The sequence below is a fragment of the Phodopus roborovskii genome, unplaced genomic scaffold (assembly GCF_943737965.1).
Source record: "Phodopus roborovskii unplaced genomic scaffold, PHOROB, whole genome shotgun sequence".
Taxonomy (NCBI): Eukaryota; Metazoa; Chordata; class Mammalia; order Rodentia; family Cricetidae; genus Phodopus; species Phodopus roborovskii.
Genome location: NW_026126588.1, coordinates 6,997,151 through 7,024,733, shown reverse-complemented (window position 1 = coordinate 7,024,733; position 27,583 = coordinate 6,997,151). Strand labels below are relative to the sequence as shown.

Genomic DNA, 27,583 nt, shown 5'->3' with positions numbered 1-27,583 from the left:
GTAGGATGATGGAATATTTTCTTTAAATCTTGCTAGATGTTAATGGACTAAATATTGTAACTATAGTTTTACTTGATACCTGTTTTGTTACATGTAATTTGACTATGTTACAGTTAAAACCTTCCTTTTTATTTAGACAGAAAAGAGGAGATGATGGGGATGTCTTCTGTACATATGTTTCTCTTATTGGTTAATGAATAAAGCACGGTGGCCAGTGAGGCAGAATGATAGTTAGGACTAGGAGACAAGGAGGATACTGGGAAACACAGGCAGAGTCAGTCACCATGTGGGCTTCCAGAGGAGTACCACCATAGTGGGCATAACGGGTTAAGCCACAGTCCCATGGTAGTACATAGTAATTAAGACAAAGATAGCCAATAAGGAGCCCTAGCCAATGGCCAACAGTATTATAATTAATACAGTATTTGTGGCTGTGGGACCAGGTTGGCAGGAAGAGATTGCCCACAACAGTTCTGAGCCGTGTAATTTCAGTACTTGGGACACTGAAGTAGTGTGGGTCTATTTATAAGCTAACAGCACCAGTCCGCTTCAAATTGTGGGATTTTAATTGAGATAGTAATGAAGTATGTGGGTATTGCACAAAATACTGGACTTCCAAATAATTAAAGAAATCTGAGAAACATTTACAGGCAACAAGAGACTAAGATGGCACTCTATCTGATTGTGAAAGAAAAAAAAGATTACATGTAAGACATTTGATGAAATGTACAATCCTTTGTGCTCTGCTATGGATCCTTATTATTTTGTAAAATTAATTTTTATTTAAATTTAAAACAATCTTATTTTACATAGCAGTCCCTGGCCCCTGTACCTCCCATCCTCCCAGTCCCCCCACAATCTCCACATCCCATCCCCATCCTCTCCTCAGGGAGGGTGAGGCCTCACATGGGAGATCATCAAAGTCCATGACATCATTTTGGACAGGACCTATATTGTCCCCGGTGTATCTAGGCTTAGAGAGTATCTGTCCATGGGGAATGGGATCCCAAACTGTGGCTTCTTATTCTTAGCAGACAGGCCAAGGTAAAGTGAAATCAACTAACTAACTAAGCTAACAGCGAAAGAGGAACACTTACTGAATATACGAATACTCTAGAATGAAAATGATATTTTGAAATGAACCAAAACTAAGAACAATTTTTTTTAGTTCAATAAAATCATTTCACTTTGCCTACAAAATATCTTAAAACTCACCCTCGGATTTTTTTCCCATAGCTTCAGCTCCTGAATTGGATTATTATTTTATTCTGTTTCATTCCTCACAGACATTTCATATTCCGACAACTGTCAAATGTGAGTCATGTATAATAATTTCAAGAATAAATAATTCTTTCAATAAATATTTGTGTTACCGAGAGCAGTCCACTATTTACTGGTTCACCAAGAGCAAGGATAAAAGCCATCACTCTGAAAAGTATAGGCAATGAGTTCATGAAGGTCACAGGTAATTCAGAATGATTTCTAGGCTGGACAGTTATTGGTGTCTACGAAAGAAGAGTGATGAAAAAGATATTACAGGTCTCTGTGGGGACATTTTGACTCAAATTTTAGTCATATATGACAAGGAAAAAGAGGCACTCACTAGAAAGAAATCATTACAGCTTATGAGACAATTGAGTTCTCAAAACTACGATGAAGAAACATTCTTTCTGTAGATTCCCACAGACACACATGGGTATGAGGTAAGGTTGAATGTGCTTGACAATGGCAAAGAATCCTCTAGATATACAATAAATGGTCATTTATTCCACTTGTTCCAAGACTTAGTTCGACATCCACTTGATTTTTTGCTACTGAACAATTTACTTAGTGTTCTTGTAGGATTTTCTCCATGTGTATGACAGTTATACATCTGTATTTTTTCACCTTAAATTTTAGTATTAGGATGACATAATCCCAAAGAATGAACTAACAAAATTTCCTTCTTTCAGTTTTCCAGAACAGACTTACAGCAATTCTAAAATACTTTTCGACATGTTTTGCGGAATTGTGTTGTAAAATCATGTAGGCCTGGGAATTTTCTTTTAGAGGTTTTAGAGGTATGCATTCATTTTCTTCAGTGGTGTAGAAAAATTCAGCTATCTATTTCATGTTGGGCACGTTGGTAGCTCATGGTATGTTACCATCTATCTAATCACACCAAGTTTTTGGCTACTTCTGGTAGCCTTTCAATATTTGAAATATTTAATGTACTTAATCCTATGTACATGAGCTGATTTATATGTCATTGTCAAACCAACTTGAATGAAATGTACAGAATTATGAATGCTAAATTCTCTAAGACATTTATTAGTTTTAATTGTTTCATAAGATGACTAGGCTTGTACATATATTGAACTATATAGTGATTAATGGCATATCCATAAAATAAAAACAATAAAAAAGTTATGTTTTTTTAATTAATGTTAGGTATCTATTTAATAGATTTTTCCCTGTATAATTATTTTCCTGTGCTTAGTTATTAGCAGTTAAAAAGACATGCTATATAAATATTACATGAAAACTGAATCTATATAGTTGCTTGAATTCTTTATTGAAAAAGATCATTACTTGTATTTAATTAAAAGGACATAAGACAAACACAGATGTCAAGCTTCATCCTGGTAGACACAGTAAAGTAGGTTGATGGTGACATTACTACAGCCCATTATTCCATTGCAAGTTGCTTATGGACACATACAGCTTCCTCTTTTTCAAAGTTCTAGTGATGAATGACCTGTGTTCCTACAACTTTCAAAATTCTCCACTCAATTCAATTCATTACATTGAAAACACCAACACTGGTCATAATCCAAAATTGGCATCCTCAATGACACTTTAAATTGCTGTATGAAAGAGATTTCTGTATAAATCCAGGGATGGAAGAAGCCTTGTCATTTGGGATCCGTCTTTTCACTAATCTGCTATAGTTTTCCCTGGCATATCTCAGTTACAGGCTACATCCCTTTTACATGTACTCCTTCATGCTTCACACTAGATATCTTAATGAATTTTGTCTTCACACAGGCAGGTAGCCTGGCACTTTTCCTTGAGCACCTCATGATCACAGCCTGCTGAGCTCTTCAAGGACTCGCAGTTACTAAGGTGATCTTCATACTCACAGCTATTGGCTGCAATGAAAGCAGATTTCATTATCTTATTGCCATCGTCTGAAATAGCAACAGAAAACCCACCCATTGAAACATCCGTGGGAAGGTAGAAAGGAGCAACACACTAGCATCGTCATCACTGTGATGCTCTTGAGTAACTCAGGGGGTCACCATTGCTGAGCTCACCAGGTCACCCATAACTCTTTCTATCTTTCAATGACATGTTCCTAAAATGAACTGGTTTACTTATATCTCCTGTCAGTCAAAGAGGGGAGGAAAAAAAAGATATAAACATATCTTCAGCTGCTGAATTAAATGTAGCTTTTTAGTGCATGGTAAATTAAATTAGCTCCTTAGCCTGACTACTCCATTTCAAATCCCCAAGGCCACATTCATGGCTAATCTAAGATATTTGTTATAGAGGCTCCTTCTGGTGTCTCATATTCTAGAAACCCAACTTTACACTTTCAGAGGAAATGCCCTTTGTGAATGGCCTGAGACAAGGACAGGGTGCCATGTTTTCCTCTGAACTCCTCAGACCCTCAAAGTTAATTGTTTGTAGGTGTGGTCTCTTTACAGGCCTCCTACAACCTCAAGGACACAAAATTCCAACAACTCTGCATTTAAACAGAAACCAAGCTGGTATAGTCCCTCTTCTCCTGCCAAACATGCAAACAGGATTCAATCACGGTTCCTTTGGTTCATAGTGCAACAATACCCATTGCGTTTAAACTGTTTCCTCGCTGCTTCTGAACTTATTTCCATTCGTGATTTTTGTATTTTGGTGCAAGGAACTTTTTATGAAACATGACTGACACTTTTTTAAAAATGTCCTGTTGAGTACTCAGTAAAAATATGATGTATTCAAAACTGTTTAGCAAATAGAATTCAGAAGAGATATAATCATTCAGAACATTTTCTTATTAGTGTGCAGCTTTGATACTAATACTTTTAAGTTACTGGTACACAATTGAGTCAGGAATGATGCTAAAAAAAAGTGAAAACACTTGAAAGGTAGAAATTTCAATGGGTGATTCAATACTCCCGTTCATAGCAATTTAAACAAAAATCATACTAAATGGTGGGACCCAATATTTATGCCTCTTTATATTAATGAAAAAATAACATGTATGAAATTTATATTATTCTTTCATTTGTAGCCATATTTTGTCTATAAGCTAATACACAGACTGGGTATTGAGATTAAATATTTGCAAAAATGCTATCACCTAATTATAGGAAAAGTGATCATTTTAAAGGTAAACACTATGGTTCTGGGTATACTACAGAAATTAAAAAAATCAACATAGTCAACTCACTATGGGATGTAAGACAAGTAAAACATGATCTCAATTCATGCAGGTATGCATGATTTAATTTTTTTTGAGTTATGAGTGTATGTGTGCCTACATTTCTATATGTCCGCCTACATGTCTGTATGTCCAGCACCTGTACTTAGGTATCTGAAGACTGCAGAAGACGACATCAGATATCCTGGGACTGGAGTCATGGGCAGTTGTGGACCGCCAAGGTCGGCTCTGGGAATGGAAGCCAGGTCCTCTGTGATTACTGAGCTATTTCTCCAGCACCATGATTTGATTGTTTAAATACCACTTTGGGCCCATTGATACCAAGTTTAAAGAACAATTTTTGAATGAAGTGCACAGTGAATAGTTCTGCACAGCACAGCCGGTGAGGGTAAAATGTTCCATTAGGTAACACAGGTAAAATTCTTTTCACTACAAATAAAATGTAATTACAAATAAAATGACACCTCAACGACTGTAGGGAGGTGTAAAAAAAAAAAAATACTTATTTTAACGCTTTTCTTGAGTAGGTGTTTTCCTCTCCTAGGAATGTATCATTTAGTTGATTTTACAGTTCATAGAATCAAATAAAATACTGACTACGTGATGAGCACACAGTGAGCCCCTTCCCACTTACTGCACAGTCCGTTGTCACAGTTATTGGGACAGCTAGCACAAGGCGCCCCCTGGAGGTAAGGAGTGTTCTTTTTCATCGCATTGTTGCCCCTGAAATTTGAAACACGCCATTATTTTCCCCTTAAAGCATCAGTGAACGCACATACGCGGCAATGCACGGTTTTCAGTTTTGTTTACATCATTTCGTGAGCCAGACTGAAAACTATGATTTCCATAGTGTGACTCGGACAACAATAGCAATTAAGAGAACACTTCAGATATGAACACATTCTTTCTAGTTTAACATCGGCTGAAGCGACTTTGTGGGGCAGGGTGGGGGGTGGGGGTTGGGGGGTTGGGGGGTGGGGGGGTGGGGGGTATCTTAGCTCATAGGATACACAGTCCATCACTGAGGGAAGCCACGGCAGGAGCTGAAGCAGATACAGTAAGCGTTTAAATGCTGCTTATGGGCTGCACCCAGTTATCTTTCCTTCATGGACCAGGTCTATACACCAAAAGGTATCATGGGCAGCAGATGGCTCTCCTAGCCATCAAGAAAATGCATCACAGACACAGTCCAGTTTGATACAGGAAATTCCTTAATTTGAGGTTCCTTCCCAGCTGTATCAAGGTGGCAACCAAGGTTTAGCAATGACACACCATCTAGAATGTTCCCCTTCTTTGTCAGACAGATGATGAAATCATTGCTAAGGCAAGACCCGGCCTGGTGTGGGTTAAGGAAACACATCTCTCCAGAGAAAGAATATCTTGTATAAATTGTAGTGGGAGTGGAAAACTGTTCATTTCTAAATATACTCTATTTATTTGAAAGCTGAGCTATTCCAGAGTTACTCTTCTTGCTGGGAGTGAGTTTGTATTGTTTGTGTGTGGATAGTAGCATGGACTTAAGCGCCTCTAATTTGCATTTAAAGAGATGTCATATGTGAGAACGTTATGGTTACTTCAAATAGAATGCCAGTTTGCAAAGTTTTGATCTGTGCCAACATCAAAGGTTTACTTTCTTACAGGAGTTAATTTGTGACTCATGATGATCACTGCAATTAATGAACTTGAAAATACATAGGAATCTAAATCCTAACTAGCAAGTGAAATAAAAGGTAAGGCAATGCAGCTCAGTTTAGGTGTAATTGAGTGAGCAGTTAGAGAAACCAACCATGAGGGTTCTAGAAATGCTTTGTAGGTTTGTTCCCAGCTTCCTCCCATTATCCACTCCATTATTGTTTCTTGTGTCTGCCTAAGGATGCTTTTCTGAATAAGCAATAGATTTAGATGCAAATCTCCATGGTCTGTGAATTCTTTCTAGTAAGTGCTGAAAGATGAACTTGCAGAAAAACAAATTCAGAGTTCAAAGCTCTCCTGCTGGAGTCTTCTCCACAAGTCTGACAAAAAGTGTGGTCCTTTCAAAAAGTATATATAATAAAAACCGAAAATTATGTTGTCATTAGACACATACAATAGCAAAGTTTGTGGGAACAATGTAAGATGATTCTCTTTTGTAGGTAACAAGCAATTGAAATACCTAAGTAGAAAAAATATCAAGGTATGTCATCCCATTTGCAAGCTAACAGCTTAAATCGTTTGTCCTAACATTAAACTTGTGCAGTCCTGAAGTGTGAAATCAGCAAAATAGATAATGTGAAATCTTAGAAGAATCCACAGCACAAACGGTCCTTGAATGAAGGACCTAGGGAAGAATAATTCAAAGAAAGGACATTATTTCATAAGTGAAGGTGGAGATCTTAGATGTTTACATTCAGAACTGTGTAACTGCCCTCGTCTTTGACAAATTAATGTTGTCTAGATCTTCAAAGAAAAGCCCTGATGTTTTCCCTTCCTTTGGTGGGTTTACACTTGTGATTCTGGCTTTCAACTATTAGTTTGTAGGTAAAATTACACACATTTAATTCTGAAGTACATACTTACGCAGGACAGTATTGGCAAACATAGAAGTATTTTAGGGTATCTTGGTTAGGACAGTAAGCAACTCCACAGCCAATTTTGTAAGATGAATACCAAACAACCTATCATTCCATAGAAGATAAAAGTACAGATGTTTATTAGAGAACTGGTAAAATACACAAAAATAAATATTGACATAAATATGTAGTTACTACAGTCTATAACATTTACCTTACAAAATTTTTATTTTGGGTATCACAGTAAGTAAAATTTTATTTTTAATACCCTTCAAGACTAAACATGTAGTGTGGGATTACGATTATATCCATGTATGATGAAAGGATATGCTGTATGCTTTCCTACCAAGCATTCTTCAGATCCTGGTCATAAATTAGCATATCTTAGCATGTCAGTCAAATGACAGAACTATGTAAAATCTACTCCGACTGTCTTCTCAAACTTAATATAGGAACAGGCCATCAGTTAGCAAAACTTAAGTCTTCACATTACAGGGTTTGTTACTATAGCATCTTCTATTTGCTCACCTGAGTGAAATGTCCAACTGCTGTATTGGGTTTTGCTCCTACACCGTAGGTAAAATATTCACTTTCATCATACCAGTTTTGAACTACAGTTGACCAGGAAGTAGGGTCACTTGACATATAGAGATTCTCACCACATCTTGTTTCTGAGAGGGAACGTATTTATGAGAAAAAACAATAAAACTCTCCACGGCAAAATAAGTTGACTTCACAAATGCAAAATACTGTATGTGAGCCATAAGGACTATGGTAGATAATTATTGATAGAGGTGGGAGCAGGTAACCTGCTTCTTTGATTGATTGATTGATTGATTGATTGATTGATTGATTGATCAGATAAGAAGACAGCCATCTGACACATGCATGATGGCCCAAACATGCAAATATATTGAATCGATTGTGACTACTCCGTTCTTTTAAAAAGCCTTCTCCACTTGCATTGGCAAAACTGCAGTCATCTAGACACTAAATTCTGCGTGTGTGTGCTCAGCTTTGTGATACAGGCTTAGTGAAGAAAAGTGGCCAGCATTTGAATGTTTTCTATGCTGTCTGTCACGTTCACCAGTTTCCACAAAGAAGACCTTACAAATAAGTGATTTTTTATGAAGTAGGATTTTGACAAATTTTCAAAGAGAAAACTGTCAGCAGGAAGGATCACAGACTTAATCCTCTTCCTGAGAAAACTAGACACAGCCAGCACAAGTTGACAGCCAAGTCCTTATTGAATCTGTGTGACTTTGAAATACTATGTCTATACTACATACAATGAACATCAAACATGCTATGATACTTCCATTAGTATTAAATGTAAAAGTAACAATCTAATAGTACACTAGATCTCCAAGACTGCTTGAGTCTTCTACTGACCCTGTCACTCTCTTAACAGTTCTTTTATTATTAGAGCAGCAATGATAAAATAACAATTGATCAACTGAAACATTGCAAGGTGACTAATCATTTCCACAGTGGGTTTCTCTACATGCAGTGAGATATAAGTAAACAATCTGTGTAAGGTCTATGTACCAAGTTTCCTCCTTCATGGTTCTGGATTCCTCCATACAATGTGTTCTGTTGTTCTTTGTAGTCTACCACAACAATCTATATGTTAGTCAATTGCAGGACTTAGAAAACAATACATAGGCTGGGCTTGGTATTGCACACCTTTAGTCCCAGAACTGGGAGTCAGAGACAGCAGAGACAGGGGGATCACAGCAAGTTCATGGCCAACCTGGTCTACATAGCCAATTCTAGAGCAGCCAGGGTTACATAGTGAGATCCAACATGAGAGAGAGAGAGAGAGAGAGAGAGAGAGAGAGAGAGAGAGAGAGAGAGAGAGAGAGGGAGGGAGGGAGGGAGAGAGAAAGAAAAGGAGAAGAAGAAAAGAAAAAAATTCACACTTGACGTTTTATTACATTCCCAAAGCATTCACTCAATATGGATTTTGAAAATGATTTAAAAACCTTAAGTGGTTTGCAGCAAAACTAAGCAGTAACTAAGCACAGTTAGATATACATCATAAAAAGTAGTTATTAGCAAAACACCGAACAGCTATGTATTATCAAAGCAAGGTGCAGATGATTAGATTTAGATTTGATAAAGTGTGAACAGAAACATCATGTCCGACATGACTACAGTGTGTTCTCTGGACTGTGGTTTTCTTCCTGATGTTGATGGTAAAAAAAAGCATGACACATGCTCTGCTTTGCTTGTGAGCTTGGAGAGAACAAATGACACATCGCATGAAACATTTGCATAAAATAAAAGAACATGAACCATGCTGTTGTTATAACTAAATAATAACTTTGAAAAACTGCATGAATAGCATTTATGTTTAAATTCTCAATGTAATAGCCTACAAAGGGCTGTTAGTGTTGAATTCATTCACTTATGAAGCAGCCATATGTAACATACGTACTGATTTTTCGGTCTTCGGCTTTACTATGTTCTAAAGTACACTTATTAGCCCACTTTTGAGCATTTCCTGTCACTTGTATGCTCCATTCCTAAATATCGAAAGGGAAAGAAAACTACATTTAATAATCCAACCATAATGAAAGCACATAATTTGACTGGTTAGCAAAACTATCAAACTTCTGCAGATACATTTTCTAATTGTCACTGATAGTAAAATGCCTCATTTGCTTGTTTGAATCTTTGTGTGTTCCAGTATCCACATGAAGAGAAGTCCAAAAGGGATAAGTTATAAAGGGGAAATATCTAACTGTAAAGCCACATCCATGCTGTTTGTGAATGATGCTAAATATTGAGATGCATTCTAATAATATTTTAATATTATGAGCTGCTCTGAGCTGTTCCAAAGTCCTTTGATGCCTGTTGCCTTGAATAGGGTAAAGGCTATCAGCATTGTGTCCTGGGAAGTGTTGTACATTAAGAAGGGTATGGTATTGGGAATGAGGAGATGGCTCCGTGATTGAAAGAATCCACTGCCCTCTTGCAGAGGTCCCATGTTCGGTTCCCAGCACCTCTGTTGATTTAATCATAGCTGTCCATAAACCAAGTTCTATGAGGGAACTACTGCCTGTGGCCTCCACAGGTACCCACACAAATGTGCACATGTCCACACTCACACACAGAAACACAAACTAAAAAATACTCTTCAAGAAGTCACTGAAAGACAGAAAAGGCCTTGATCCATGCCCTAGGAAAGACAACAAACAAAAGGCTTCACACACAACCCTCAAAGATTTGCTTTCTAATTCTGCCCAGCTCACTAGACCCAAAACCCAAAATGCCATTGAGCCATGCTAAAAACAAAAACAATATAGTCTTTCCCACATAAAATTTTTTTTTAATAAAATAGCAAAATAATAACAGGAACTGCCAGTGGCCATATCAGAGGAGCAGCAGGCAACAATCAAACTTCAGGGTAGTGGAAACAAAGCACTGATGGGTAATCTCAGATAGGAAAGGCCCCAAGGACTTCTGCTTCAGAATGTCTCTTGCTACTACTGTGCCTTTACATGTTTGTCCCTGAATTTTTTCTCTGGTGTTTGGCATGGTGTGAATGGGTATTGAGGGGGATCCCCAAGATCTTTAATGTAGTATGATTATCTCATGGAGATATCCCATTTTCCTGGGCATCTTTACCTGTGGATTATTATGATGATTTCCTCTTAAGGTGTAATGTCTAACTGAAGCAATGACTTTATACATTAATGGTGTTAGTTTAAATAGAATTTTGATGATTAAGGGTTTTTAACAAATATAGTAAGGGATTATGATAAAGGTTAGATTAGTGGGAAAATTAACATAGGTAAGGGCAGGATATGGTGTTGCCACTACCCTTGATAAAGCAGGGGATGCAGAGGATAGGCAATAAGAACAAGGAAGTGTCATGCAGCTAGGACTTATGGGTATCTCTTAAGGAGAAACTGTGGCTTAGCTTAATGATTAAGAAAAACTGAGTCCCAAAAACTAGGTTAGGTCAAGTTAATCCTAGTGTTTGGGAGATGTGTTCATGGGTTTCAGTGCGAGTCAATGGCTAAAACAAAGCTTTACATAACGACTAAGATTAGGTTAAGGTTAATAGCTTTGAGGTAGAAAGTCTTCCAGAACAGTTTCAAGTTTATGAAGATGCATGGCTGAGTGAGGGTCTCTTTGAGGTGAAGATATAAGAAAAAGGAGAGCCCCATTATTATTAGCTGACATGCCTTTCTTGCTTAAGATGGGCTGATGATCCAAGGTGATGATTAATTCCTTGTACCCATTTCTGCCCTCAGCTTCCTGATTTAAAACATTGTTGATGAGTGAGTAGAACTGACTGAATGCTTTTCATACATAAAAGTTTATATTTGTTATTCTTTTAAGATTTTTTATAAGATTACCTTTTGAGATAAATAACAAAATGTTTGATCCTTTCTTTATAAATTAGAAATGCAATCTGCCAGTAAAAGAACTGGCTGAGAAAAACATCTTGGTGCTTACACTCTGTTAATCTATAACAAGCTGTTTGGGCATGAATGTATATGGGTTCTTGAGATAATTTGTTTTTCGCCTGTAATGTATAAAATGTTTAATCAAGTAAGAGAAATGGGGAAACATGTTTTTAACTTGTAGTCATTGTAATCATCCACTTAAAAAATAAATGACTTGACAGATTTTGATGATCCCTCCTGGAAGGCATCACCCTCCCTGTGGATTGGAGGGAAGGGGGGATGGAATGGGAGGAGGTTGGGGGGCATGGGAGGGAGGGAGAGGGAACTGGGATCGATAGGTAAAATAAGAAAAAAATTATATATATATATATATATATATCCACATTATAATTTTTATATTGCTTAAAGGATTCTGCTGGGGTATATAAGCTATAAGAGAAAAAATAAACACACAGAAGCAATAATCTGTATAGAGGTAAGAAAGGAAGTAAAAATATGATACCGTGATAATAGAGAGATCCTAAAGGGATGTGGGGTGTGTGGGGGTGTGGGCGTGTTGGGGTGTTATTCCTTTTTTCACTGCCCACACAGAGTTAAGTTTTGCCCCACTGGACAGCCCCAGAGAGTTAAGTTTTACCCCTCAGATAGAAAAGTCAAATTGAGTGATTACTTCACTGACTCTGTGGCTCTCCCTCAATTCCTAAGCTGCTGAAGGCTGGTCCTCCCAGCAGCAAGGAATATTTTAAAACATAATGTTAAGCCATCACTAGCTGCTCCTCCCTCCATATCCGTCTCCTCCCCCCACATCTGGCTCCTCCTCCCACAGCTGGCTCCTCCCCCCCCCACATCTGGCTCCTCTTCCCACAGCTGACTCCTCCCCCCACAGCTGGCTCACATCATTTCCAACACAGTCTCTTACCATTTTTAGCATGTTGCTGGCAGTGGGGTTAACTGATCTCCTCAGTTCATTGTGTTTATTTACAATTTCTCTTTGAACTGGTGGTTGGTTGGTTAACAACGCAGTAAAAGCTGGATCCTGGAGGAAAATAACTTTTAACATTTTTGTAGATCACAGACGGTGAAGAAATTACTTCAATTAAAAAAAAAACTATTATCACATAATATCACCCAGATAGAAAAGGAAAATATTAGCTGCTTGACAGTGCCAATAAATCTGAGTCAGCACTTAATTATAATAGGAATGACTAGATGTAGACAGCAGACTTTGAAATGATGCATAATTCACTGCAAGACAAAAATTCCTCTAAGGCCATAAATGCTAGATTTTGGTTTTAACTCAGCTTTTATTTATTTATTTATTTATTTATTTATTTATTTATTTTTTATGCAATCCTATGAGAGGTGATTTGGGGAGGTAGACTGCCTGTGACCAATGAAAAATGGTAATCAAACCAATCCATGAGACTTACAGCAGTGAGATATTTGCATGTTATACTAGTGCAATAGGGCATCAATATTATGAAAGTAACAAGCCTCTTTGTAATTGGATTTAAGGTCTGCTACATGAGCATAAACCCATACCTAGCAATGCTAAAGTGGCAAAGAATCTGAGACTATATAGGTCACATGATTGAGGGGGAAACCTACTATTATTCTGTTAAAGGAACATAGCGATAGAATGACTCCCAGTGGCATACTGTTATACCCATAGATCAGTGCATCATCCGTGCCTTGCCCGAGAAGCCTCTTCTTTCAGCAGATGGAGCTTATCACAGAACCTACAACTGGACAATGTGCAGAAGAGTGACAGACTTAGAAGCACTCAGTCCTATGTGAGATAACCTAAAGGAGAAGATGTCTTCATCAAAGCCCTGCCTCCTGTCCACAAGGTTCGGGGATCTAGGAACAAATGATGCTAAGGACCAGAATGATGGGTGAGTCCAAGGAAACAGTGTCTTCCAGGCGCAAGTCTGATGCATGTATGAACTTACAGAGGCTGTGGCAATACACCAAAGACCTACAGAGAATCCCCAAACAAAAATCCCAGTCCCGAAGGGGGAAACTTGATGTGGAGTCCCACCCCTAACTGAGAAACTATTTATAAATGATACCTGCTGGCAAAGAGAAAATTCTCCTCCCATGTAGTGTCAATGAGTGTCTTAAATTACGATTCTTTCCTGTGAAGAGACACCACCAGGACCACAGCAACTCTTACAAAGAAAACATTTAATTGAGGAGGCTTACATACGGTTTCAGTTAAGTCCATTATAGTCATGGTGGGGAGCATGGTAGTGTGCAGGCAGCCATGATGTTGGCTACAGCTTGGGTTGCAGACAAGAGGAAGTTCACTACCTGGGCAGTATCCTGAGCATAGGAAACCTCAAAGCCCACCCTCAGAGTGACACACTTTCTCTAACAAGGCTATACCCACACCACCAAAGCCACACCTCCTAACAGTGCCCCTCTCCATGAGATTACAGGGGCCAATTACATTCAAACTACGACAGTGAGTGCATCCTTCATGCTCCAGGGAAGGGCCTGTGCTCAACCAAGAACAGTTTGCCAGTACAAAACAGACTCTAATGGTTTTACCTTGTTTGGGCTTTCTTCTGTGGTTGTTCTGTTTTTTGTTTGTTTTGCTTTTTGCATTTTGTGTTTAGGTTGCGTTTTGTTTTGTTTTGTTTTGTTTGAGAGAGAGAACATGAAGTTGGGTGGATAGGGAAATGCAGATGATCTGGGAGGAGTTGGCGGAGGGGAAAAACATAATATATATAGCACGAAAAACTGCAGATTAAAAAATGAGTAATATTTTGTTACCAAACACTCTCAGCAGGGAGCCTAAGACCTCTCTGTTGGGAACCCCTTCTCTGGTTTCACGTCTTCAGAAAGGCCCACAAGAGTCAGCTCCACCCACAAGAGTTAGTCAAGACCAGCCTACAGGGAATTTAAGATCTGGTTGCCATGTGCTCTCCCCTCTGCCTTTCCAAGAGTCACCTGAAAGTGCTCTGCTTTACTTTTTAGTTTATTAAATCCAGATTTATTAGTTAGGTCCGATTTGGCTTATTGTATCAGCGGAGGATACCCAATAACCAGGGATCCTATACTTGTCAATATCCATTCACATTTGATTATGCCACAATAAGGTATGCTGAGGGGATCAGATTATTGAGGGTAACAAAGAGTTCACATAGATGATTCTGGATTGGTATTTTAAAGATAAGTGTTTCTAGGACTGTTGGAAAGCATAGAAAGTCATGCTGAGAGAGGTAATCAGTAAGCCAAAAACCTAGTGATATCCCAGTTTGTAATTATTTTTATGAATGAAGGCCAAGAATTGAGCCAGGAAGTAGGAAAAGAATTGTGAATGTCCAAGAGGGAAAAAAATCATTCATGGGAGAAAAGATGGGAAACTGTTATAATAAAGGCCTGCGGAGTTAGAAGCAAATTCTCTCTGGTCTAAGAATTTGACTGTTATAACAGACTGGTTATGGTTATGAATGCTAAATGAGATCTGAACAACTATCAGTCTTCATTTCTGGCTAGTGTTGAGTTCTAAAAGTCAGCACAGGGTGTGAGAATGGATAGCAATGAGGGTAGAATCTCATATTCACAAGCTTCCATGCCACTCCACGTGTGAGATTTACACATACTGACAAGGGTGACTGGCCTTGTTCTGGGATCATTACATACAGCATGAAATTATATGGGAAGTAAGTGGTCTGAATTCAGGGTTTCCCACAGTAACAATGTTTTATGTGTTAATTCCATGACCAGTGAGTGACAAACACAAAAAGACATTAGAATCAGATGTATTTTCAATTTTACAGGTCCAATTTGTAAATAAGAGAAAAATATAGTGATCGAGGTAAAGAAAATACAAATTTAAGATTACATATTCTTAAATTTCTGTAGCAATCACATGGAAATTGGAGGAAATAAGACTATAGAAGACCCATAATCAATTAGCTTTTTGAACCCATATAACATGCTGTCTTTTAAAAATATAATTTGGGGATGACGTGATTTTCATTGGAGAAGGCCTATTAAAATGTAGAAGTGAATTTCAGCAATATATTTACTTATAATAAGTTTAGTGCCTGCCCCCTAAAGATATTTCCATATTCTGATTCTTAGGATATATTAATATGGTACCAAAGTGGAACCTGACTCTCAGCCAAGGGATTTTATGAGAAATATAGAGACACGAGGTTATGTCAACATGAGGGAAGAAGTTGGGGTGACACAGCCACTTGTCAAAGGACAACAATTGGCAAAAGTCACTTTAAGATAGAAAGGAATGGATCAGTCAGTTCCTATGTCTGCAGAGAGACCGCAATTTCTAGCCCCCACAGCTGTAGAAAGCACATTTCTACTGTGTTCCGCCAATAAGTCTTTGGTAATTCTTACCAGTGTTGCTCTAAACTCCATGTATCATTTATCCAATTATACAAAATACTGTTACCTCATTGTTTTTAACAGAAAACACCAGATGGGTTTGCTGTTCAACTTGTGATACATCGTTGACACCTGTTAGCCTTCTTCTTGGAAGAGACCTTGTTTTCTCAAGTATCTAACAGGCACATGTGACTGGTGGCCACTGCAGTCATGAGTGGTGGAGCAAATAGGCTTAGTCCCCTGTCTCTGCTTTCTTGTGAAGTGCTCTGAGACAACCACGAGAGCTTTGTCACCTATCAGACACTCTGGATTCTTATGCTTTTCAAGCAGCCGGCCCTTTGCCAAAACTGTCAGACTGTTCTGAAAGGACGTTTCCACATGAAACTTACCTTTCCTTCTGAGGGCAATGATTGCAGCAGTAAAACAAAGAGAATCGGCATCACCTGGAACGACTTCATGGCTGGAAGCTGTCAAAAACAAACAGAAATCTTCACTGAAGTCAGGAGTGCAGAGACTCAAGACGGGGAAATTGGGTGGATCTAGAGTATGCCAAGCACCTGTAACTTCCAAGTCCACTAACGATTTAACAGTTGAAGGGTCACTATATGCTGCAAATAGAATCACAATGAAACCCCTGTCTCTAAAAGGGACATGAACTGAAAAACTTGCCATTAACTTGCATGTGCAGTGACACAGGAATTCCTGGCATCTTCCTGCAACTTTGTTTTGCCTTTTCTTCCTCTAAAAGGTAATGTGAAAGAGAGAGAGAGAGAGAGGAAAGAGAGAGATTTCTTCATAGCTAATTAGGTTGCTGACGTCCATTATCCATCTCATTGTGGGGGAGAGGGTGCAGTTTGCTAAAAGAGTTTTATTAATGCCGTTCTTGAGACCACAGGTAGAGATATATTAAATATATATTCTTACTCTTTGCAGCATTAAACTGATTGGAATGATAAAAAAATATTCACATTAGAATGGCCGCTTACTGTTGGTTGGGCACTTGAAATAGCTGCATTCTCTATGTCAAGAAGGAAGATGGAGAGAGAGGACAGATTACACATCATAACGGTCTCTGGGCACATTCTGCATCTCCACATCTGTCCAAGTCAACACTACCCACAAATGGCATCTTTCACACCAACAGACACAAATTTCACCGCCAGCTTTCTTTTATTTAGTTCCTATCTAAAATATTAACATGAGTAAGTAGAATTGGTCTTTTCCTTCTTACCAGATGGGTTCTTCAGCAAATTACAATCTAGATCGTGTCTTTGTAGCCTTGTGTTTCTATATTGGCCACATAAGACTAATTCTTGAGAAGTAGGCCATATGACCTTTATTTCCCATCTATAGCTTAATGTTCATTAAGATACAGTCTTTGGAAACCATCAGGCTTGGGAAATTCACCCGAGCGTCAGTTTTCTCTTACTGAAAATGTGAATTTCTATAGTTTTACTTTTAAAAAAAGGAAGCAAAGACATAATTATGCAACAATCCTAATATAGTACTCATGTAGGATAATATTCATAACCATAAAAGGATAATAGTATTTTTATTATCTTTGGCAGTGCCTAAAATTTGGCTTATGCCCATCAGATAATTCCATAAAGATCTGTGATCTGATTGAATATTAATTTCAGAATTGTTTGTAACTTTTTTTTTCTTCCTGGTGGCACAGGGAAAAAAACTGTAGTTTATAAGAGATTTAAGTGCTAGAGGCCTGGTCCTCCTTAACATGAGGAAAGTTAACTGCATCCTCATTGAAAGGCACATGCATGAGCTTTTACACAGCTATGTCACTCAGCATGTCTACATTGTGTGGTCCACAGTTCTAAAATCTAATAGACCAGGGGACCACATAGTTCACTCCCATATTTTTGCCAATTCAAACTGTAGTCACCCTCATTAAGTCTGAGGAAGGACACCATTTCTGAAAACATATTCAGAAAAGAAATGTCTTATGCATTCCCTCACTTTCTATTTTATTCTTGATACCTACTTAGTCAAAAAATTGACCATCATTTTACCCTTCCTTTATGTGAATGGAAAGGACAGTACCTTGTCCTTTCTTCTGGTGTTCTAAGATCAGGGTGACATGGTTCTTCTAAAATGCCAGGGGCATGATGGATGCTTCCATTGTCCTGGAAGACCGAAACAACATTCGAAACAAAGATGTCAAGACAACTTTATCGACATTGTCTGCACTCTCTGTCATAAACTTAAAGCCTGACTGTTCACTAATATCCTCTTAATTCTTCACTATTTGATGTCACAATTAACACTATAATGTGCTTTGGGGACCAAACTGTGCTTTAGTGTCTTATCAATCCCTTCACACCAAAGGTGTGTCTACTACTTAACTAACTCATCAACAGCTGGCTGGCTTCCACCCTAGAAAAGAGTAGTATGTACTGATATCCTCTTTGACCTATCACTTCAGTCTTCCCATTCTTCAAAAGATGCTGTCTACAACTGCAACAGCGTTTCCACTACATGCATCCATGTTTGGTCAATATAGCTTCCCATCTTCTATTCTGGAAGTCAAGGACAGAAAGTTCAGAAGAATGTGAATGAATGACCCCCAGATCTAATTGCTATAGTCATACAAATGCATACACACACACACACACACACACACACACACACACACACACACAAAGACATTTTTAATTTGACTGCAGAGAAGTCAGACTTAGACATGGCTTTAATCTCCCTCCTAGTGACTCCGTAGAAATCATATAGACAGAATTACGTCTCACTTATGGTCAGGGGAAATCTCTAGTGGATTCTTGCTAAGAAAAGTGAGATCATAGTTGTCCCTGAATCTGCTGACGGACCCCTCACCCCACACATCTTTCTCTACATTAAATTCACCCATTTTCCCTTCCCTGGTCACATCCACAGTCCCTGTCATCCCTAATCTTTATTTACCCGGGCTTCACAGCAAGATCGTCATGCTGTTTGAAGGAAGCCGAGGGGGCTCTTCCTGCCCTTCCCCTCTCCGGGCAATGGTAACTGCCTTTTGGCGCCACGTGGGGGCGACGTCACGAAGCTTTATGCCCTCAGAGGAAGTGTTCCTTTTCATAGAATCTCTCCAACCCCCACCCCCAACCCCCGCCCGACCATCTCTCTGTAGGATGTCACGGGAAAGTTGGTGAATATTTTCCCCTGTTTAAAAAAAAAAAAAGTTCTACTTTGTTATTGTCATTTTGGGGAGTTGAAGGGCGGCAATGTCTGTTTACACGTAGTGCTCTAGGAAGAGAAAAAACGAGATATATATCAGGAGGTTGAAAGTTCAAGGAGAAAGAAGCAAGCGTTTGATTTCCAGGATGCCTGAGTGAAGAGCTTCAGAACTGATCCCTAAAATCAGAGAAGTCTTACAGAAAGGGTTACTGAAGATTTCAGGATCATGGCAGTATGGTGCCTGCAGTCCGTTCAATCCCAAGGAGTCAGCATTCTGCCTTTTTGTTTATAAATTCTTCCTGATCAACATCTGTGTTTGGCAGAAATTTTGTGATCAGAAAATTATGATAGCAGGATTACCTTTTGAATACCGGAGATTCCTAACCAAGGCTTTCTGTATTTGAGTGGAGCAACTGGCTTTCTTTAATAAATAAACAATGTGTGGTCTTCACAACAGGACTATAAATGATACATGCTTAGTGGATAGTAAAGGGGACAGATCATTACTTAAGGAGGTAACAATGTCAAGTCAGTTAGGTTACCTCCCACTTGCTTCTCTGTGTCCCATGAAGAAGTGAGGAGGCTTACCTACCATTTATTGTTTCCACTCTATTTACAGTGTCTAATGAGTTGGGGGAGGAGGGTTGCACATGTATGCACAAAGCTATGAGTAGCATTTCTCAGAGGCTATCCAACTTTTTTTCTAGCCAGAGTTTCTGAGTGGCCTGGACTTAGTGCAGTGGGCTGGCTTGCCAGTGGATGAATGGAAGAGCTCCGTCTTTCTCCGCCTCCCCGTAATGAGACTATAAATACGGGCTGCCACACCCAGCTTTTTTACATGGCTTCAAGGGGTTGAACTCAGGCCCCATTGTTGTGAAGCAATCACTTTGGCTGGACCAGCTCTCCAGCTCCTTTTTAAGGTTGCTTTGTCTTGGTTTAATTTTGGTGAATCATATGTGTTTAGGAGTTTATCCATTTCTTGTAGATTTTCTAGTGCAATGGAATATGAGTTTCAAAATACACTCATATTTTAATGATTATCTGGATTAGCCATTGTGTGGGTGTGAAAACATTCAAATGCCAAGACATATAGAACATTTACAAAATAGTGCCGGGACCCATTTAGTCAAAGCAAAATGTCAAACATTCGGTCCAGATTGAAGGAATTTGCCCCACCATTTGAAATATTATCACACATTTAATATCTTGCTATTCACCAATGTAAGGAATTAGCAATGTATGATCTTTTCTGAGAGGATCCTCAAAAGGAGATGAGTCCAAGAAATCTCTCAGCTTTTCACAGAAGTAAATTATTGGAGTAAGTTAGTGACATTGTGTATATCCCTTACTCCAATAATGTCACTAAAATCCTCTGTGACTCCACACATAGAGGAATCTTGATGCCAGAGTCAATGCAGTAGTCGTGTGATAATAAAGTAGCGATGCCATAATGTAAAAGTCTAATCATAAATCAAGGTGAAAACAGTTGATCTTAGCTGGGCATTGGTGGCACCTGCCTTTAGTCCCAGCACTGGGAAGGCAGAGGCAGGACGATCTCTGTGAGTTCAAGGCCAGCCTAGTCTACAGAGTAAGTTCCAGGACAGCCTCCAACTGCAAAGCAATACAGAGAAACCCTGTCTGGAAAAACAAAAAAGAAAAGAAAAACAAGAAGAAAAAAAGAAACAGCTAAAACAGCTAGCTGATTGATCTCAAGCAGTGCCATTGTCACCAAACCACTCATCAAGCAATAATCAGTCCTGAGCACAGTTAGGCGAAGACATCATTACACTATATACCTTTTTTTATCCAGTGTTGTCTTTACAACTGCTCGAGACATAAATGCTTCCTTGGGCCATTTGATTGTTAGAGGCCTTTTACTATAAGAGAACCAACACAAAGCTTCTTCAACAGGTAACTATTGGTTCTCAGCCTGGGGTCTGGTAATTGATATACTCTTGTCCGTGTTGTGTTAGCTACCAGATTTGTTTGCATTCTGTTTCTTCCCTCACCATGTCTTAAACATCAACAAACCTCAACTGAACCTATACTACAAAGTACACACTGTGATGAGTTACAGACACAAGAGAACCAATAACACATGATGCCTGCTCTTAGACTGTTTATGCACCCTGAAAGATGGGCATGTTATTAGCCACAACAACAGATCATTTTTCCTTCCTGAATCCCTCCTTCCCCATCTCTCTCCTTCCCTCTCCCTTCTTTGCCCTCTTTCCTGGTACCTGGTACTTGGACAATCTTTTCTCCCCTAATTTCTGCCTCTCAAAACTGCTTTCCTCCTCCCAGCTAGCCTCTTGGCAAGAAAATTGAGTCACGGACCTATCACCAGGTCATGAAACATTCAGCCCAGTTTAATATAGCTTATTACAGTAAAATTTTAGTAATTAACTGATGTGCTTAAATTAATCATCCTACCCATGCCAAAAAGTCAGTAAAGTTGTATCTGTAACAATATGTAATTTTAATAGCTTCCAATGTGCTCATTACCATGCTTCTGTCTGCCCGTGGGCACAGTGTAGGGGCATGGCAAGAGCCTCCCTTCTCAGGGCAGTCATTTCTAAATCAGAACAAAAGAATCCAGGCTACTCATCAGAGGCTTCAACATACCTACCTAGATGGACCCACTAATCCTAGTGGAATGTTAGGTTCTAAGTGAGCTGATCCTTCAAGCTGGAATCTGAAGACAAAAACAAGCAATATGAGTACCACTGCATTGAGCAGTTGGATCTGATTTAGGTCAGAACAAAATAAGTGGATGTATTTCATAAAGCGTAAGCTATGGTGACTGAAAGACTTCTTTAGGCATAATCATAACCCAGTGATAGTTTGAAAGGGTCTCCTTGGAAAAGTTAGCAGCACACCTGGCCTCCCAGATGTGGGCAGGTAAAGGGAGGAATGTCATCTAGAGTTCAAAGCCCTGGGCTACACAGTAAGATCCAAGTGACCAGAGCTTGAGCGAGATAAAAGGAAACACAGCATAAATATAAATTACCAGGTTATTTATACTTAGACACTCCCTGCTGAACTTTTTTCAATGTGTGTAAAACTGGTTGCAAATAAATAAAAAGCTTACTGGACTCAGAATAGTTCTTTCAGGACACATATTAACAAGCATTTAGATTCTTATGTACATGAAGCAATCCATTTTTCATTTTCACTTAGTTCTTTGTGAGTTTCATATGTGTTTTGATCATACTGATCCTCATCCCCCAACTCCAGATTCATCTCAAGCATCCACGCACTCAAGATATATTCCCTGTTCTAATAGTGGCATAAACATCAAGGAAGTAACCAAGTACTTTCTAATTGGATTTAAATCCTGCTCCACAAGATGAAACTCATACTTAGTACCATTGTAGAGCTAGAAACATGCCTACATGTCTTTAGCTCTAGGAGTACCTATGCTATTACGCTATTAAATGATTATATTAAACCAACTCCTTATGGCTTGTGGTTACATGCACAGATCGATGCATCCTTCAACCCTCATCCAAGAAGCTTCTATCTGAAGTAGAAGATGATTAATCTGGTAAACCACAACTGGTCAAAGTTCAAAGAATTAGAAACTACAGCATTTTTATGTAACTACAGCATGTTTCAAGGTAACTCTCTCTCTCTCTCCATATATATATACTACAGAAATGACCTCATCTCTGAGGAAGAAGCAGGACCTTTTGGAAGGATACTCAGAAGCTCTCACATAATCAACCAAAGGCCAAAAACACGAAGTAAAGTTCCACCAAATCATCTGATGCCATGACACTGTAACGTTTGCATGACTGCCCCTTAAATTCTGTAAACAGTGGATTTAAAAAGTCAACTGACCAAGACAGAATCCAAACGGAGAAAGGATAGGAGATGTGGGTCCCAGTGTGACTGCTCATACTGAGAGCAAATGCCTTGTTTTAAAATTTCTTCCAAGTAGTCTTAGCAGTGAATAGGCAAAGATGACAAATGTAAGACTAATTCTTAAAGTGACTTTCTTTCCCAGTATATCTTGCAATTTGTTAAGACTTAATTGTATACCGATATTTTGATGTTTACGATAAATATTTACAGTACGGAGTAATTCCATCTCCAACTTTTAGAGGAAAAGTCCACGGCCAGAGACTGGGGCTTACTCAAGTCCACATATCACATGGCAATTGCAATTGGGCTGTGGTTTCTGGATGCAAGGGCTACTACCCTTCTCAGCTCTGTGCTACCCTGCATATTCCAAAGAACCCTTCCATATAGGTTTGAGTGCATGCAGTTTCAAAATGCAACTTTTTATCCCTCATATTCCAAAGTACCCTCCCATATAGGTTTGAATGCATGCAGTTTCAAAATGCAACTTTTTATCCCTTGAGTGATCATCTTCCAATAAAAATTTCCAGTGACATATAAGGTTGTTTTCTGGGAGAGAAAGAGAGAGAGAGAGAGAGGGAGAGAGAGAGAGTGTGTGAGTGTGTGTGTGTGTGTGTGTGTGTGTGCTAGAATTGAACCAAACACAAACTCTATGAATCTCAATGAACTTCACTTAGCCATGCTGAAGCTTCACATTGAATTTTATACATTCCCTATCAAACGTATATTTGATATACACTCATCTTCCACCAAGGGGTAAAACCCTCCACGAGAGTTAAAACTAGAAAAAAAATAGCTTTATATCCTCCTTCATGATGTATGTGCTCATCACCTGCATCTGGTCCTAACAGCTGCCCCTTCTTGCTCTCCTTTCAATTTGTTACACTGTGCCTAGAGACGGTAGCACAGTGGGAGAGTGTCTACCCAGAATGCCCTCTGGGTTTGATTCATATATGCACATGATGCAAATGTCATAATATAGGTCTCTGATCCTAGTTACTGAAGAGGCCGAGGCATGAGGATTGGAGCTTATAAGTACAAGATCAAACTGGGGGAAATGAGCAAAATTAATAAATATATAGAAATTATGTATTTTAACATTTTAAAACAAAGAAAACATATCTGTGTATAAATACATAACAGGAGACCAAAAAGATTACTTTCAAACTATTGCCAAGAATCTAGAGTAAATAGATACTCAGATTTACTTTGTATACTATGAATCATTTTAACCCATTTGTGCATAAAATTATTAGTGTTTCTGTGATATAATACTTGAAACACTTCATAGAAAAGCTTTGAATTCAATTATCCAGTAAGAAAAGGCATTCTGTTTTAGAATGAGAAAGGTTGGTGTTTGAAGTTAGGTAGTGGAATCATTGAGCTGACATTAGACTTTAGCAACCCATCAGTGGTCCATTGCTGAGTTGTAATGTCATCAAATGCCTAACCCATGCCAACGCCTAGGCTCAGCAAACTGAGGCACATTGAGAAGTATAGTGAAGAATGAAGCTAAGTTTTAGACGGAACAAAAGTAAAGGCCTTACATTTTCCAAGAAGCCCTCCACTTTCTCCCTTATCTTTGAAAAGCAGCTGTGAAGGCCACCTCTGCCATACATGACTTCCCTTTTGTATAAGATAAATACACCCATGAGCCAACTGCCAGACCTCTAATCAGGTGGGTATCTCTGGAACCCAGAAGCAAATGTCCGTGCCTTCCCTCCATCTCTATTACTTTCTCTTTCTCTAGCTTCTCCTTCCCATTTATTCGTTCATTTAGAATAATGGATACCTGTGTTACATTTTATTCAAGAATGTACTTTTGGGGGCATGATCTTTTCTGAGAAAGAATGCAAAGCCAGAATATTTTTAAAACAAAACTTTTCTGTGCTTTAACCAAGTAATTTGAGTGAATGCCAACAATGTCATGTTCCTCCTGATGCCATGTGATGAAAAAGCCATTTCACCTCAGGAGCGCCTAAACCAAACACCCATAACTGACTCTCACTAACAGTGAGAAAATTTAAGGCAAGCCCTAACTGTGTGTGAGGCGGACATACTACAGAACGTCTAGGATTCCACTCTTTATTTTTTTTAATGTTTTTATTTAAATTAAAAAATCTTATTTTACATATCAATCCCAGTTCCCTCTCCCTCCCATCCTCCCATTTCCCCCACTAACCGCCCCCCATTCCACCCCTTATCCACTCCCCAGGGAGAGTGAGGCCTTCCAGGGGGGAATCATTAAAGTCTGTCACATCATTTGGGGCAGGGTCTAGGGCCTCTCCTTTGTATTTAGGCTGAGAAAGTATCCCTCCATGGGGGAATGGGCTCCCAAAGTCCATTTGTACACTAGAGATAAATACTGGTTCCACTGGGCACCATAGACTGCCCAGACCTCCAAACTGTCAACCACCTTCAGGGGGCCTGACTGAGTCCTATGCTGGTTCCCCGGCTGTCTGGCTTGGGTCCATGAGCTCCCACTTGCTCAGATAAGCTGTCTCTGTGGGTTTCTCCAGCCTGGTCTTGACCCCTTTGCTCATCACTCCTCCCTCTCTACAACTGGATTCCAGGAGTTCGGCTCAATGTTTAGCTGTTGTTTTCTGCTTCTGCTTACATCAGCTTCTGGATGAAGGCTCTAGGATGGCATTTAAGGTAGTCATCAATCTCATTATCAGGGATTGTTGAAACAATGACAGAGCCTATAATATTCAAGTGACGGCTGAAAGCTACAGACTGATAATCTAATGTTGAATTCATTAAGTTCAGTCTGTTCCTACCTCCCTTCCTCACACCATTCTGACTGCTTTCTAATCCCTTGTTTCTTCTTCAAGTCCACCCCTAGTTCAATTCTTCTTAATGGTATTAGTCATTTCTTACCGTTAGTAAGATATTACGCATGCAGCAAGCAAGAGAGACAGAATATTGTTCCCAGAAGCTAAGAGGCCAGTTGGGGGTTTGTTTGTTTATGTGTGTGTTTGGCTAGTTTTTGTTTCTATGTTTGTTTGTTTTACCAGTATCTTTTTGTAATTTTTTTTAATCATACAATATATTTTGACCATGTTTCCCATGATTCTCAGATTCTCCTCACCTCCATACCCACCCAAGTTCATGTCCCCTCTCATCTATCTGCATCTCTGTATCTTTTTATCTCTCTCTTTGTCTCCAAAAGAAAATGCAAATCAAAACAACAATAAACCAACAAAACTAACAAACCACACCAAAACACAAAAGCCCACCAAAATGGGACCCACCATGGAGTCTTGTCTTTTGCTGACCTACTATCCTGGGCATGGGGCATGATCTGGAGTGTGGTTGTGCCCCATGACAAACCATTAGAAAAAGCTTATTTTTCCCTCTCCCAGAAGGGATCAGTTATAGATAGCTTCATGGCTAGAGGTACGATTATCAATGCAGGAATGTGTGTGTGTGTGTGTGTGTGTGTGTGTGTGTGTGTGTGTGTGAACCTGTGCAGGTCTTGTGCCTGTTGTCACCTCTCTATTAACTCGTGCGGGCATCATATGGATGATGCTATTTCCTTGGGGTCATCCGTTACCTCTGGCTCTTTCGATCTTTCTGCCTTCTCTTCTACACAGGTACTTGAGCTTTGAAGATATTTGATGATGTCATCCCAGTTAGGACTGAATAAAGTTTCTCACTCTCTGGATATTATTCAATTGTACATCTCTGTGTTTTTCAAAAGAAAGACCTTTGAAAACTTGCATGTAAACATAGTACATATACAGAAGGCCATATCTGCAAAGTTACGCATGTTAAAAAGGACTTTCCCCCAGAGCGACAGTACTTGGAGACAATGAAGACTTCACTATATGGGAACAGTAGTTTCTTGGGAACAGCTCACCCTTGTGGTGCCGTATGAATTCCTTTCTCTGATTTGCTTTTGGACATAAAATGATAAGTATCCACCATGAAGTAAAAAGATCTGCCATGTCTTTAAAACTTCCAAAACCTATGCTAGAGAGGTGACTCGGGGTTAAGAGCACTAGCTGCTCTTCTAGATGACCCAGGGTCAGTTCCCTGCACCCAAATGGCAGCTCACAGCCTCTGTAACTGCAGTTTTAGGAGACACCCTCCTCTGGCTTTCTTTGGCACCAGGCACACATGTGGTACACAAACATACATGCAGCCAAAATACTCAGACACGTATTTTTTTGATAATTTTTTATTTTAAATTTGAAACAAGCTTGTTTTACATTTTACATGTCAATCCCAGTTCCTGCACCTTCCCTTACTCCCCTGCCCCCCCCCCACCAACCGCCATCCCACTCCCTTTCTGCTCCCAGGGAGGGTGAGGCCTTCCATGGGGGGGGGGTCTTCAAAGTCTGTCACATCATTTGGAGCAGGGCCTCAACACATCCCCATGTGTCTAGGCTGAGGGAGTATCTCTCCATAGGGAATGGGCTCCCAAAGTCCACTTGTATACTAGAGGTAAATACTGATCCACTACCAGAGGCCCCATAGACTGCCCAGTCCTCCTAACTAACACCACATTCAGGGAATCTGGTGGGAAACCAGACTGGAGTCCATGAGCTCCCCCTTGTTCTGGTCAGCTGTTTCTATTGGTTTCTCCAGTCTGGTCTTGACCCCTTTGCTCATCACTCCTCCCTTTCTGCAATTGGATTCCAGGAGTCCAGCCAGTGTTTAGTTGATGGTGTCTGCTTATGGTTCCATTAGCTACTAGATGAAGGCTCTTGGATGGCATATATGGTAGTCATCAATCTCATTATTGGGGAAGAGCATATAAAGTAGCCTCTCCAGGATTGCTTAGA

The 27,583-nt window shown here is 39.3% G+C and overlaps 1 protein-coding gene across 1 annotated transcript; it reads right to left on the bottom strand.

The window, feature by feature from the left end:
* Positions 1-3,003: 3,003 nt before the first annotated feature.
* Positions 3,004-16,204, bottom strand: LOC127236669 (cysteine-rich secretory protein 2). Its single transcript, XM_051204418.1, has 7 exons — positions 16,136-16,204; positions 12,310-12,426; positions 9,410-9,497; positions 7,498-7,640; positions 6,977-7,074; positions 5,055-5,143; positions 3,004-3,131 (listed from the first exon to the last, which is right to left on the bottom strand). Exons 1-7 carry the CDS (start codon positions 16,202-16,204, stop codon positions 3,004-3,006), a joined length of 732 nt encoding a protein of 243 aa, XP_051060375.1.
* Positions 16,205-27,583: the final 11,379 nt, after the last annotated feature.

Coding starts and splice junctions, on each gene's coding strand:
- LOC127236669 (XM_051204418.1), bottom strand. CDS start 16,204: ATGAAGTCGTTCCAGGTGATGCCGATTCTCTTTGTTTTACTGCTGCAA. Junction 12,427..16,135: donor CATTGCCCTCAGAAGGAAAG/GTAAGTTTCATG, acceptor ATTTTCCTCCAG/GATCCAGCTTTTACTGCGTT. Junction 7,075..7,497: donor CAGTTGGACATTTCACTCAG/GTGAGCAAATAG, acceptor ATGGAATGATAG/GTTGTTTGGTATTCATCTTA.